The 15,144-nt window shown below is 33.9% G+C and overlaps 2 protein-coding genes and 1 long non-coding RNA gene across 3 annotated transcripts; 2 read left to right on the top strand and 1 right to left on the bottom strand.

Annotated features, from left to right (window-relative positions):
* The first annotated feature begins 974 nt into the window (after positions 1 to 974).
* On the top strand, positions 975 to 3,340 carry LOC145587957 (uncharacterized). Its single transcript, XR_014101504.1, has 3 exons — positions 975 to 1,206; positions 1,301 to 1,376; positions 3,220 to 3,340. It is a non-coding gene; the product is annotated as an uncharacterized LOC145587957 (long non-coding RNA).
* A 1,690-nt stretch (positions 3,341 to 5,030) lies between these two features.
* Positions 5,031 to 10,125, top strand: LOC145589685 (uncharacterized). Its single transcript, XM_081646366.1, has 4 exons — positions 5,031 to 5,631; positions 8,188 to 8,632; positions 8,785 to 8,900; positions 9,449 to 10,125. Exons 1-4 carry the CDS (start codon positions 5,289 to 5,291, stop codon positions 9,868 to 9,870), a joined length of 1,326 nt encoding a protein of 441 aa, XP_081502492.1. The 5' UTR covers positions 5,031 to 5,288; the 3' UTR covers positions 9,871 to 10,125.
* Positions 10,126 to 10,983: 858 nt separating this feature from the next.
* Positions 10,984 to 14,207, bottom strand: LOC145589686 (auxin-responsive protein IAA27-like). The gene is made up of 5 exons (XM_081646367.1): positions 13,525 to 14,207; positions 12,622 to 12,851; positions 12,028 to 12,166; positions 11,380 to 11,441; positions 10,984 to 11,228 (listed from the first exon to the last, which is right to left on the bottom strand). Exons 1-5 carry the CDS (start codon positions 13,950 to 13,952, stop codon positions 11,191 to 11,193), a joined length of 897 nt encoding a protein of 298 aa, XP_081502493.1. The 5' UTR covers positions 13,953 to 14,207; the 3' UTR covers positions 10,984 to 11,190.
* Positions 14,208 to 15,144: the final 937 nt, after the last annotated feature.

Raw genomic sequence — 15,144 nt, forward strand, 5'->3', positions numbered from 1 at the left:
GGAGAAAGCCAGGAAGGTTGTTGGTGTTTGCGTTCATGGCTAAGAAAATTGGCTCTAGTATGCTAGAGAGAAGGGCTCTCATTTAGAAAGAGTACATACGAGCTAGGAGGTTGAAAATAATTATAAGAAGGTGTAGTTAAATTACTAATCTCCTACTGTTATATTTATGAAATGCATTCTTTGTTAGGTCATCAAGCAGTGGCGGAGCCAGGATTTTTACAATGGTAGGACACCGTATCATCTGAAACCCTTTTATCAAGGCTTTAAAATCTTTTAAAAAATAAAATTAAGAGACATTTACGTGCCGCATAGCAATCTTGAAAGAAGGTTCTTAATGTCAAGATTCAAAATTACTTAGCAATCATATTTGTCAAACCTTTATTATTCCAAAATGTATCAAATATATGTTACCCCTATTCAAAGCTTTAAGCAATGACCCCATTAATTTTTTTTTTTTTTAGATCTTTTATATAATAGGTTCGGAATCACTAGATAGATTTTTCGTATCAAATGGCATGATTCAAAATACCAATTAAAAAGATTTATAACTAATAATTCAAGTGTACTCATACATGTAAAAAGAAATATTACAATAAATGTAACACCCCATATTTTTGAACTAATAATTTTGAATTATTATGTGTATAATGTTGTTTTCTATTCAAATCATAACACTTTTAATTTATGATTGATAAGAGTGTAAAACTAATTTGAAATATTACTTGTTAATTATTTATTTACGGTTTTTAGTTGAGCCGGTTGAGGCGAATTATACCGAGGTTACTTTTATGGACTGAACCAATTTTCGATGTTTGGGCTATAACTTGGGAGGTGTTGGGCTGATTTTGGCGTGGGATTGGAGTAGTATACAAGTATTTGAATTGGTTTTTGAAAGTTGGATATTGGATTCTTTCATTTGACTCTTTAATTGCCAAGTTAATGCTCCCCTTAATTCTTGCCTTCACTTTATATTCTCTTGCCTCTTATAACTCCCAAACCCATTATATTTGTTGCCCTCATTAAGAAAATAATCATCAATTTCCTTTCCCATTGACCGTGGGAATCAATTCTCAAAAGTATTTGCACTCTTCCTTCTTTCACCTCCATGTTACATCTCCTTCTTCCTCAATTCTTGTGAAATTGCTGCTGGGTTTTATTGTTGCAAGGATCATCTCATTTTCCCTCTTAATTTGGCTGTGAAAATAAGTAAGTTTAATGGGTTATACCCTTCCCTTTTTCGTCCCCCTCTTATATGATTTGTTATACATACATCTTCTTATTTCAATCTTGTTTTATATAGGTATTCAAGGTCATCAAGAGGACTAGTTCTTTTTGGGTTCTACTAGTTTCGTGGGTTTTATCGGAAGTTTATCGAGGTAACTAGCATTATTCCATTACTCTAGAAATCATGGTTGGGTTAAGATAAGATTAGATGCGATTAGGATTAGTTTGTTTGAATTTTCGGTTGCGGTTTTGATTAAACTTGTAGTCTGTTTTGATGAAGTGATTCGCGTGAGTTATAGCAGTTGTAGATCACGTATTTTCTTCTTTATTATCATGATTATATGTATATATTGTTGTTTGATCATATTCAATTACAAATGAAATTTCGGTTGAAACCTGTGGCTTGTTCTCGTTTTGTTTCGGTGAGCATGAATAATGGATGAACTTTGATGTTAATGTGTGCTGCCATTTTTGTTTATGCGTGGTTACTAGACACTTACTTTTATAAGATAAATTTCATGGCCTTGTTGACTTATTAATACTCCAAAAGCAAGTAAATTAGTTTGTTGTATACTTACATTAATTTAGTCCAAGATTTATTGCTCATGTCATATTATTGTTGCTACTGCAAGTCTAAGTGTATTATCATGATTATTTTTATGCGTAGTACTTATGTTAAGAATGTTGGTTTCGTCATTAGCCAATAGTATAATCATGGGTGAATTTTGATCGAGCATAAATAATGATGGTTCATGTTTGGTGTTAGGCGTATATTATTAGTTCTATTCTAAGTTGTTTAAAGAAATGTTCATGCTTAGTTAGTTGAGTGAGGTGTTTAAACTGTATAGTACCTTGAGTAATTTAATTTAAATTAGTTTTATTTATTATTGATAAGTTGGGGTAATCTTTATCTATTTTCATGAATTGGTACTGTGATACTATCAACAAGTAGCAAATGTTAATTTATATTGTGAGTGTCTAGGGAGTTTTAAAAAAAAATGGTTTTAAAGTGTCAAATAAGTTTTCGACGTCGTTGTGCTTTAAAGTAGAATCACACTGTTTTTAGCACCGCTTCGCCAAGGGTTGTGTACGGAGTGTATTGTGATATTTTGTTATAATTAGCTTCGTACCCAAATCCAGACAATAAGAGTGACACCTTAGTATGATATATGAGTTATTTTATATATTTTGAAGAATTCTGAAGTTAAACTCTTTGGAAGGGCTTTTTGTTTAATTTTGGTCTTAGGAGTAAAGACCTGCAGTACTTTAAATTGGGGTTGATGATCCTTAAATGTGTTTAAATGATTTTGAAGAAGTATGTTTATAAATTTTATATATTTTTGTGAGTGTAAGACAACCATTGGGCTGCGGAATTCAATGGTTGGAACATGCCAACATCTTGGGCTGCAGAATTCGAGATGTATTTTCTAGGTTAATTGTTGTCGTCCGGAACTACTCGGGCTGCGGAATTCGAGTTGGAAAACTGGGAGTTTGGCCATTCTCAGACGCAGACGGCTGCGGAATCGTCTGTAGGTTCGCCCTGACAAACCTTTGATGGTGGGCTGCGGATTTCACCGGCGTTCATATTTTATATGCTTGCCTCACTATAAATCTTATTTTCAAAAGGGTTAAAATTTATTTATTTTAAAGATACTATTGTTTTGGGAAGGGACCTTTACAAGTGTTAATTATCGTCTATGTGAGTTACTATTTGTTTTGAGTTGCTATATTAATTCTGAATTCTTGTGGTAATATTTTTCTTACGTTGTTATATTTACATGCTTGATCTGTATTATAATCATGATTCCATGTTTTATTTTTATTTTTTTTTCCTCGAGTTTAACTGGTAATTATTATTTGAGTTGATGTTCCCGCATGTTGTTAAGTTTTGCGCTAGTGTCTAAGCTTTTCTGTACTTAGCTTTGTATTTCTACAAGTATTGGGAGAACTTCTAGTTACTCCCCACTGATTGTGGAACCTTAATGTTATTTGCAGGTGAAGAGTAGTTCCTGTTGAGTCTGGGCTGAGAGCAGAGTGTTTACTTTATTTCCTAGCAGTTTTATAGACTTGCTTTAGTTATCTTTGGACCTACTCTTTTGGGATTATTAGATTTGAGGATTGTTTTCCCTCGTTGGAAGTATTTATTGTTCATTTGGGATTTCTTTCACTTTACTTTATTTATCTCAGATATTTTAATCATTTTCTTTATTTTGGTAACCTTTAGAGTGACATTTCCGTCTCGACGTTATTTCCGCTAACGTCATGCCTTATGTTTTAGACGGGGTGTTACAATAAAACTTGACGAGTCTTCAAGTTTTGAAAGCGTATTAGTACATTATCAATTTCAATATCTTAAGTAGAAAAGTATTCTTGCCCAATGTGATAAATGGTAAGTTTTTGTGTTATTTGGGATAATAGATAAATAGGACATTAAGAAGAAAAAAAAAAAAAAGGATTTTCTAAGCCATGCCCCCAATTTCTTCAGTTTTTAAGCTATACCCATGTTTTTTCAAAGTTATAAGTTGTGCCTTCCACCTCACGATATTTTATCAACATCACCCTTTGATAGTTATATCTGTTACACGAAAGTTAAGTTATTTTATCAACAATGGTGTCGTGGCATTATTAATTTGACACATGTCTCGTTCTAATTGGTTTAACACTTTAAAAAAAAATTAAAATCAGAAAATAAAATAATAAAAAAAGATTATTGTTAACGTCAAGGGTTATTGTTTTTAAAAATTAGTGAGGTTGAGGGCACAGCTTAGACGTTTGAAAAAGCATGGGCACAGCTTAGAAACTGAAGAACTTTGGGGGCATAACTTAGAAAAACAAAAAAAAATGGGCAAAAAAATAAAAATAAAAGGACATTAAGAAGAATAATAAAAGAGAGAAAAAAAAAATGAATAATGGGCAAAAGATTAGAACCCGTGGACCTTTGAAAGAAAAGCTAATGTTCCAACCACTACCCTACGATTAAGCTTGAACATAATAATGCACTTTGCATTATATTTAGACAAAAGTTTAAGTTTATTTTTTTGTTGTCCTACCACTCCTACCAAGACACAAGGTGGCTCCGCCGTTGCCATCAAGCATATAAACCATCTTGTTGATTAAAACAGCCTTGAAAGATAAATTGAAATTTGCAATAGCAATATCTCTACACCCGGCTTATATCCTAGACCTAGACCTAGACCATGAGTTTAATCCAATCCTTATATTTATCCTTTTAAGATGATTGTATTATTGGTAACCTCTATTGTATTATCCTTTTTTCGGTTGTAACCTACTAAACAATGTTTATTTATCATCTTAATGCTTAAGTAGTACCTCCTTCGTTGCATGAAATCTTTTCTACTGATTTTTATCAATCAAAGCAAGAAAACTTCAATCACCTTTAAATATGAAACTCTTGTACTCAGTATGCTATAGGAGTACTTAGGGCATGTTCTCTTCAGCTTAATTTCAGTTCACTTCAGTTCAATTCAGTTCCTAATTTCCTTCTCACATAAACAATTCAATTTAGTTCAGTTCAGCTCCAATCAATTCAGTTCAATTTAATTCAACTCAGTTCAGTAAATCAGAACCGGCCCTTAGTTTTCACTTTCACATAGGATTATGTTGGATTTCATGTAAAACTTCGTACTATCAATTTCTCATAATTTTTTTTTTTTTTAAAGAAAATTTCTCATAACTTTACTCAATCAAGAAATTATTATACTCGTAGTTGACATGCATTTAAAAAACCAGAAGTATTTATTACCAAGCATACTTAGAACACAATGAGGACGCTTCTCTTTCGACCCTTTACTCGAATCTCCTGTCGATGGAAGATAGATCCATTATCTAAAAGAAAAAGAAAAAAAAAAAAATCATAATCAAAATCAAATCAAAAATTCACAATCCATAAAAAAAAATTAAAAAAAATCTCACCTAAGTCCTCAACTTCTATCAAAATCAAACCCAACTACCAACCCCAGGTGTTCTTACTCACTCACACTCAAATTCAAACTCTCACTCTTTCTTACACTTAACACATTTTAGAGAGAGAAAATCCCCAAAAAATGGAGAGAGAAGGAGTTCAAGAGAGAATGCATTCTTCTCGAAGAACAGCAGTTTCAGGCGACGATAATGAGAACGAAGAATCCGACGATGAATCAAAGACAAAGAAAACCGTCGCATTTTCAACTCGTTTCATCAACTTTGTTTCTCGTTATGGTCTTCTTTGGCCTTGCCTTGCTTTCACTTTCATCGTCGTTTTATTCACTTCTTCCGTCGTTTTCTATACTCGTTCTCTTGTTTGTGTTTCTTCTTCAAGTAGTGGCTTCTTTCAACCTCATTCTCGTTTCGCTTTCTTTGGATTTGATGGGCTTGATTCTGATTTTGGATCTCTTGGTGTTCCCTGGTGTAAGTTCTTCAATCTCTACTTTCAATTTTTTTGGGTTTTTGTTTGGTGATTAATTGAATGAAATTGGATCTGGATTTGATTGCTGAATGTATATTTTTGATGAAATTTATCTGGGTATTTTTTATTTGAATCTGGGTATTGCTTATTTTGGGGGATTTTGAATGTTTATGATTTGCGTAAATTGAATGAAAATGGGGTTAGATTATTGTATTTATACTAGTATAAGTCTTGGGGAATTTGGAAATCATTAGTTAGATTAGATGTTATAGATGCTACTCTATGTTAATATCTGTTATACATTTGGAAGGTTGGATCTGAAAAAAAAAAACTATTGATTTCGGAATATTGAAAGCATTGTTTGCTACTTCATATATATATAAAAGTTACTTTCTGTTTGATTGAGAGAGCTTTAGGATTTAGGAAGCTAGAATTGGGTGTTGCTCATGTTTACAGCTCCTATACAAAGAGTTGGATTGAATTGTAGCTTTTTGTGGATGTTTAGCTTCAGTGGAAATTAGATCTTTTAGGAAATTTGGGTTTATCGATTGGGTAGTTTTAAGTACACGCTTGAACATAAGGAGAAATCCTTGCCAATGATCGCGAGTAGTTGAGCTACTAGAATTACCAATGGATTGTCTACTGCATATTCACACTTAGATAATTGATAGTAGTATTTCTCTTTGATAGACTCGTGATGAAAAACTCATTGGACACTTAATGTACCATGTCATTAATAAACTGGACTAACCACCATTTTCTATATGCATCTCCTTGTTTTTAAAAGAGATGCCAGTTGCAATTATGTACAATTCCTTATGTTCAGTTGTTGGTTTCATCAATCTTGTGGACAATCTAGTAATGATTATTTGGTATGGGCACATAAATTGCTTGATTAGTTGGGTTCACGGATAACAGAGATTTGGTGTAGGCTCTTACATGCTGCCCGTGTGCTTTGTTGCGTTTAAAAATGACATGGAGTTGGTTGTAACTTATGATAACTGTTCACAATAGCCTCACTTCTCCATCTCCTGTATGTTTGCTTTTGGTGTATATTTTTAATTTAAAAAGGCTCACTTCTCCATCTTAAAAGCTTTGATTGCTTCTGTAGTTTGAATAGAGGAGGTCATCTAATGTAGTCGATTGAAAATTTTTGGCTTTCCCAAATCAAGTACTTTCTTTCTAAAGTTTTTACAATTGTGTAAAAGGTGAGGTATTGCTAAATTGGAATTTTAGAATTAGGGGTCATCATTTCAACCTAACTGTCGGTTATTGTGTAGTTTCTTGATGGGGTAATCACAGCATTTACCTATAGAAAGATGCAATATTGTATAGATACGTTAAAATTTTACCCTGAATTGTCAAACCCTAATCATTGAATTCCCACATGTTACATAAGATACAAATAAAATTACTTGAAAACTTATTCAAATGCCAGTATTTGATGTGGGAAAGCAAGAAATCTTCAATCCAAAGCCTTGAATAAATTTCCTTATCAGTTCCTAATTTTAAAAAACAGTGAGGTAGAAATTAAGGTGCGATTGTGATTGCTTATGTTTCTGAGAAAAAGCTGAGGGATTCTATTAGTGGGCCCCCTTTAGTGCTATTAATGTCATCATCCTCTATTGATAGTGGCTCGGATATCACTTGAAACTTTTAAGGTACAGAGTAGTCGTTATCCTTGCAGTTTGACAGTCCCGCGGGTGCTATGGCGAAGCTATATTGCTGACTGAGATCAAATCCTAGAACTAAAGATTTTTTTTTCCCCATTTTCTTCTCCATGTTCATCTCGGCATTCTCTATCTCTCATTTTAGTTCCTTGTCTCTCTTCTCCTCCTCACCTCTCCTCTCCTCTGTCCAACCTAGTCCACCGAGCATCTGACCAAGCCATGGGAATATGGCCAGCAAATGTATCACTCAAAAATCACAATTGAAGAATCAAAACTATCACCAATCTAAAATCTGAATTAACATGCTCAGAAGGTCTTAAATAATGGAGATATGTCAATTGAGATTAGAGGGATAAACTTTACAATCACAAACAAATACTGCAATCTAGAGATTATAACAAAATGAAGTTTTTTTTTAGGGGGTGAGCAGACTATAACAGAGAAATGCACAGCTTCCATCTTAAGCTATGCCATGAATTTTCACACCTTGAGCTCTCTTAAAGTGTCAAGAAATTCAAATGGCATTTATGAATTATCTGCAGTCCGCCTGATTTATATTAGTTAACATCTTGTTCCGTATGCCAGAAGCACAATAAAAAATTAGGCTTATAAATTCTGGCCTTGTCTGCATGAATGCATATTTGTACATGGAATGGCCTATTTATTCTGCTTGTTTAATTTATATGCGTGTCACATAAAGCACATTACTTGCATCTATGATGAGGGATTATGGCTGTTTAATATCTTGCCTTTGTGCTATGTGCCTTTATCACATTTTTCAGTGATTGTTTGTTGACCTTTTTTCCATGTTCAAGTATCTGTACTCAGACCCAAACATGATCTAGTTCTTACTGTCTGCACCATTTTAATTGTTCTTGTTGGCAAAAGGCAGATCGAAACATGGAAAAACAGTGGAATGGACTTCCAAGGATCTCATCAGTGGATTGGAAGAATTTATACCTATATATGAAACTCGGCCAATCAAAAACAACATGTTTGGCATGGGATTTGACCATAGCTTTGGACTGTGGTTTATTGCAAGGTGGTTGAAGCCAGATCTCATGATAGAGAGTGGCGCTTTTAAAGGGCATTCCACATGGGTGCTGCGACAAGCTATGCCATACACTAGGATAATATCAGTCACTCCCCGTCATCCTGAGAAGTATCTGAAGAAGGGTCCTGCTTATGTTGATCAAAATTGCACATACTTTGCAGGAAAGGACTTTGTAGATTTTGGAAATGTTGACTGGAAAAGTGTAATGAAGAAACATGGGGTTACAGATCTCAGTCGAGTTCTTATCTTCTTCGATGACCATCAGAGTGAACTAAAAAGGTATCATTGCCTGACCAGAAATTGTTGATCGCTTTATCCTTGTAAACACCTTGCCGTGTTTGTTTCTAAGTTTTGTTTCCCTTTGCTATATATGTTAATGATCAAGTCACTTATTAAGACTACCTCCTTTCCTCAAAATTCTGCTTGGATAGATTGAAACAGGCACTAAAGGCTGGTTTCAGACATATTGTCTTTGAAGATAACTATGACACAGGAACTGGAGATCATTATTCCTTGAGACAAATTTGTGATCAAAGTTATATCAGAGGTACAGTTCCTTGTGCTTCCAACCTAGTTATCATCCATCTTAGCTTCTGTTTTCTAAGTTTTCATTGAACAATGCACTGTGTACCACCTTGCCACCCCACCTTGTTTTTTGAAACAATTTAGGGGCTTTTTCAATGTTTTCATTTGTGATCAAAGTTATATCAGAGGTACAGTTCCCTGTGCTTCCAACCTAGTTATCATCCATCTTAGCTTCTGTTTTCTAAGTTTTCATTGAACAATGCACTGTGTACCACCTTGCCACCCCACCTTGTTTTTTGAAACAATTTAGGGGCTTTTTCAATGTTTTCTTGACCCCCACCCCCCGCGCGCGCGGCCGGGTGGCTCTCTTTTCTTCCGACACCAAGTTAAACACAATTCCAAGTGCTGATGTTACCTTTAAATTGGTATCATATTTTTTTCGTCGATAGACTTTCTATCTCTTGTTTTCAAAGTTGGTGGTTTCTCGAATATCTTGATCAAAATAATATGAAAAAACAATAGTTGTTAATGTTGTTAATAATCAAGCTAATTTGTTTAAATTTGTTCCAGGAGGAGGCCACAGTTGCTTCAAAGAAAGCGATGAAGCTAGAGTAAGAGCAAAAAGGAAACCATTCTGGGGGAAAGCACTGGATATCGATGAACTCTGTGGGCCTAGTGAATCATGGTGGGGTGTAAGAGGCTATATGCGAGATGACTTTAATCATAGCAACAAGTTAATCTCCTACTCTGAGCACTTCCAGAATAGTAGATTTGTGGAATCAATCTTAGATATCTATTGGGAGGTTCCACCAGTGGCAGGTCCATCTCTAACCCACCAAACAAGATATGATCCTGCTCGCTCTGTTCCGCCTATTGTTGAAGATGGTCGTTATAACCTCTTCCAAAGGCTAGGTCTAGGTAGACTCGAAAGACCTGTATTTAATGGGTACACTCAAATGGTATATGTTCAGATTTCCGAGCCTGAATCTTAGGTTTGTCAGAAATATATGCAGAGAAAATATTTGTTCAGATTTTTTGGCTTCTATATGCACACTTTCAGCTCAGTTAGGTAATTTTACAGCAATGATATATTTCTTCTTTCACCTACCACTGTTCCATTACCTTGTTCAAGTTTTGTAATCATAACTTATAATTTTCCACCCTCTAACCAACAAAATTATTGAGTTAGTATGTAATTGATTTCTTTGGCTATGATGTTATATATAAAGTATTTTTTTTTCTTTTGCTTTTGACTTCTTTGGTTAGGCAAGATTTGCTAGATACTGTATCCTCTAAATATCAACTTATTTATTTTAAGTGTAATATTTTTCTCCTATATCAATTATGAGCTTTTGATGATTCTGCAAGATTTTAGTGGGTATATCATAAGTATTTTGCAATATAACAAATGGAGAGCATCATACTTTCGTGTATCGTCATTATATGATACTATCCCCCTTTTCAAGTGTTTCTTTGAGCTGGAATTATTTGAACTTGGGAAGATGAGTTGGATATGAAGATCATGTGCAAATAGCCACTTTCTTGTTTTCAGACTGTATTTTTTACAAGGTACTGCATAGAATGATTTCGTCTCCTTGTTTTTGAGTCCCTAACGTGTACTTCAGTACTTGAACACTGTATCTCCTAAACTAAGATTTTGTCGAGCCAAATGCATGACTTGTCGAGTTTTGATTTATTACATGATTAACATGTGTATATTTGGACCCTGGAGTATGTAGTGCATTAAGCAACTCATTTAATTGAAACGAAAATTTGGCGAATATAATCCAAATATAGTAACCTTGAAAATGAGCTTAGCCAAAAAGGGGGAAAAAAATTGCATATAATAATTTAAACCTTTTACATTTTAAAGAAACTATTCTTATGCTAACAAATCATTTACTAAAAGACTTTGATGCAGGCTGAATTTGTAGCTAGGATGTCCAGATTTTTCATAGAATTAAAGTTTTTCGTTGGGATTATATTATATTGAAAATTAGACTAATTTTGATTTTGCCCTTTCATCTATTGATTTTTTGAACTTTATAAATCCAAATTTCATGCCTCTTGAATCAAAATGTTTCATAATAAAAGGGATCTATCTATGCACACCCAAACTCTGGAGGTTAATATAAAAGCTTGAAATGTCTACAATAATGTAATATTTATCTAGTACATAATAACTTCTTTTTTTTCACAACCATTAAATCTAATAAACTCATAAACACTCCCTAAATTTCAAAACCTCTTGAAGGCTCCTGGTGTTCCACTAGATGCCTCCTTACTTGCTCCGATGCTGCCCGACTCTGTTCTCAGGCTTCAGTTTTGCACTTCTCAGTTGCATTTGGAGCTGCCAAGAAGATTTGAGTCATCAATATTTTCAACGAAAGAGATTGTCAAAGGAAATGAATGAATATCTTTGAGCAACATTTGGGCATCCACATAATTATTAAGCTGACATTAATGAGCCATAAAATTATCAAAGTTCTATTACAACAAACCTAGTCCAATAGCTTCTGACCCTTTCATGATCCGAAGCTTCCTGCAGTTCTCAGTGAACATCCTGTTACACAGAAACAATTGATCAGAAGAGTCCAGAGCTATCAGCATAACAGCATAAATGTCCTTTGAATGAAGCAGATAAGCAATATTTCTTTGGATGATAAATTGAGAAAGGTTAGTTTGAAACCACAAGCTTGAAATCATATACTTGCCATATCTTTCAATTATTCCCTTAACTTTGGAAGGTATATGATACCAAAGCTGCTAGACAGGGAAGGGGCTAGGGGATGATACCAAAGTACCAAACATACAACCCAATCGACCAGATCAGAATGACAATTTGATCCCATTACACATGACAGGTCCTAACCACTTTTAAGGAATTCAACATAAAATGGTTATCACAGAGTTACATGAGTTAATTTTAAATTTGAAACACAACTAGAACAGTAACAAACCCCATTGGACCAGGTTGCCACAATAATTATGGTTTAATCCTATTGCGAAGCAGGAAATTGTGCAGTAGGATGATGTTGATGTAATTGACAACCAGAAAATCTAGCGACCACCAAGCCTCACCAAAAGGCATTTCTTTCAGTGCAAAGTCTACTATGAAAAAAAAGAGATGAAGGACAAACAGCACTTACCTCCAGGGCACATCACCAACTAACATCCAATCACCATCTTTGTCTTCGTATGTCAGCACATATTCAGCATTTTGAAGATCTGTTGATTGCCTCTCGGCCAATCCATCCTGTTTTACATGCCCATTGGAACCATACTGACCTGCACCATAATCATTAATATTAAATCAGTCAATTTCAACCGTTTGAGACTATGTCAAGATCATGCATGCCTTGGAAACTCATTATACCGATTGATTTAGCTCTTTATAACATAAATGCTTCGACACTCGAGGAAAACAACATAAATCCTATGTTTAATCAAGATTTTAATGATAACTGTGGCTACTCAGTTTCACAACAACATCCTACTTCATTTCACTTATAGATGTCCTAATCAGGAAACTCGCATGCACATAGATGTTATATCAGCATTTAGAGCAGTAGGAAATTCATTCATTTCCTCACGAGATATAAACACTGAGAAAGATCACGAACCCACAACTGTTAATTTATAGTGGAAACTGACAATGTTATGTACTCTGATGAAATGATATCACCATCTAGACCACTGAAACAGCAAAAGAGCCAAACTGAAGACAGAGAAATAAAATATACCAGTTATAAAGCAGCTGAACATCTTCTCTAAAGCAGAAGAGAGATCCATATAGTTTCTATAGGTTTGGAGGTCCACCTTCCTCAAATACGGAGCACCATCCATGCTAACCTTGACATAGAGGCATGCAGCTCCTGATTTCTCCTCTGTCTGTCCATTGTTCTTCGCCGAGGTAGATGCCAGGGTATTCTTTCGGAAAGATCGGATTGGTGGCCATCCCACAACCTGTGTCCTGTTGCAAACAATGAGTCAATACTCCATATACACAAAAGGAATCTTACAAAAGTAAGAGGATCACAACTGAACTATATTAAACAGAATAGCTAAATCATACAAGAGACATCCAAATTTCACAATTTCGAAACTGAATTACATAATGAAAAGTTCTATCATCCCTTTCAGATAATTATAACACCCCTCTCATATACACTTCTACCCTTCATTATTAGGACACTTCCATTTACCTTAAAGTACAGCGGTTTTCGCCTAGATTCGAGTTCGAGTTGTGGGTGTGTATGAGTGTTTATCCTAAATCAAAGTGTCTAAATATCCAAACCAATATCAAAGACAATGTAACAAAGACTTAGTTTAAGACACAGATTTAGAACAGCTTCAAAAGCAGCACAGATCCTTCTACTTGTGCAAGCATACCAAAAGATGTATACAAATTGATCTAAAGAAAAAACAACTAATTTAAGAAGAGCAATCAAACAAATTCCTGTCAACAACTCATCAAAACAGAAAACAAACAATGCAATATAAGTTCCAGACAAACATGCAAACATAAGTTATACTTGTATTTAATTAAACAAAGTACACAAATAAAACCATATATTATAATTATAGCAGTAAATTTAGGGAGAATTCAAGTTAATCTCTATCCAAATAAATAAAATAAAACTTACTTGGAAGCAGGAGCAGAATTATGTTCATTAGCAGCAGAAAGTTGAGGCTGCTTATCCTGAACAGGTTTAGGAGAAGAAGGGACATTGTTGTTCTCCACAGAAGTAAAATTATTACCATTTTGCCCTCCATCTTTACTCAAATTAGACTCAGAATTCCCATTAATAGTAAAAACCCATTTCTCACAACCATCAATTGCATCAGAAAAACCCCTTTTAGCCCCAGAAGAAGATTTAATTGACCCATTTTGGGTTTTTCCTTCAAAATCCTTACCAAAAATAGTAACCCCAGGTTTCCTTTCAGGTGACTCAGAACCTGGTAATCCAAGACTTAACTCAGTTTTCAGAGAAAATTTGGGTGAATGAACAGAGTTTTCCATTGAAGAAACCTCTGAAAATCCTATGTAATCATGCTTAAATTGCCTAGACATTAAAGTTTAAACACCCCACTTGAAATATTACAGAGAAAAATACAGTAAGTAATTGAGATATAACCTTGAATTAAGTGGAAAATGTAGATGAAGAGGTAGAAGGAGAGGAGAGAGAACAAAGATATGCACTTATTAAAGAAATGGATTTGATGCAGAAAAGAACCTTCCTTGGCCCTTTCTGTAGCTCTTTGCCCCCTCCTCCTCCAAAGTTTCTTTTTTATTTTAATGATGATGAATATTTTTGTATTTCAGAAGAAAAGCCAAATTCTGGTAAAAAAAAAAAATTACACTGATTGAGGGTCATATTCTGTGACCGCTTATAAAAGAATAAATAAATAATCTCTATAACATTGATTGAGGGTTTGTTCTTTTTAACTTTATTTTATTTTATTTCAGTTCAGTTCAGTTTCTAATTTCCTTCTCTCAATTCAGTTCAGTTCATCTCCAATTAGTTCAGTTCAGTTCAGTAAATCAGAACAGACCCTGAATAACCTTTATAAATTGTTCTAAGAACCCTTATAAACTGACCAAAAACATTTATAATACTGATAAATTAACCCCTGTAACATTAACTGAATTCCCCTATAACACTAACAAAGTAACCTCCATAAGACCATAATAGCTACGCACACGATGTGGCAAGCCATATATAAAAATTGGTGAATGTTTTATGGGTTTATTTTGCTAGATCAAATATTTCCTCGGTCTTATTTACTTGTTTGTCTTTACTAATTTTTGCTAGAATTTTTGGGTTAATAACTTAATATGATAATGATAAGTAAAATGAGACAGAGAGATTATTTTAAGTATACATTTTGACAATCGTTCATAGTCAAAACATACACATTCTGCTTATGGAGTTAAAACACAAAGACTAAAAGTTACAGAGTATTGTGGACTTGTTCTTTTGAGCAAAACATATTTTAAGCTTTTAGCACAGCAGAGCAGTTAGCCAGTTTTTTTTTTTTTTTTTTTTTTTTTTTTTTGTTTTTGAAAAAGAGTTAGCCAGTTATTATTATTATTATTGTTATTGTTATTTAGCTTATTTATTATCGTTTAGCTTAATGAAAATTGTCATATTTTATTGTTTTTATTATCATTAAAATATTCTAGTTTTTTTTAGCACTATAATTATAATTTTTTATTTACGGTTTTTATAATTGTTTTTAATTTTTTGAAAATTGTCATATAA

The sequence above is a fragment of the Chenopodium album genome, chromosome 17, assembly GCF_948465745.1.
Source record: "Chenopodium album chromosome 17, dcCheAlbu1.1, whole genome shotgun sequence".
Lineage (NCBI taxonomy): Eukaryota > Viridiplantae > Streptophyta > Magnoliopsida > Caryophyllales > Amaranthaceae > Chenopodium > Chenopodium album.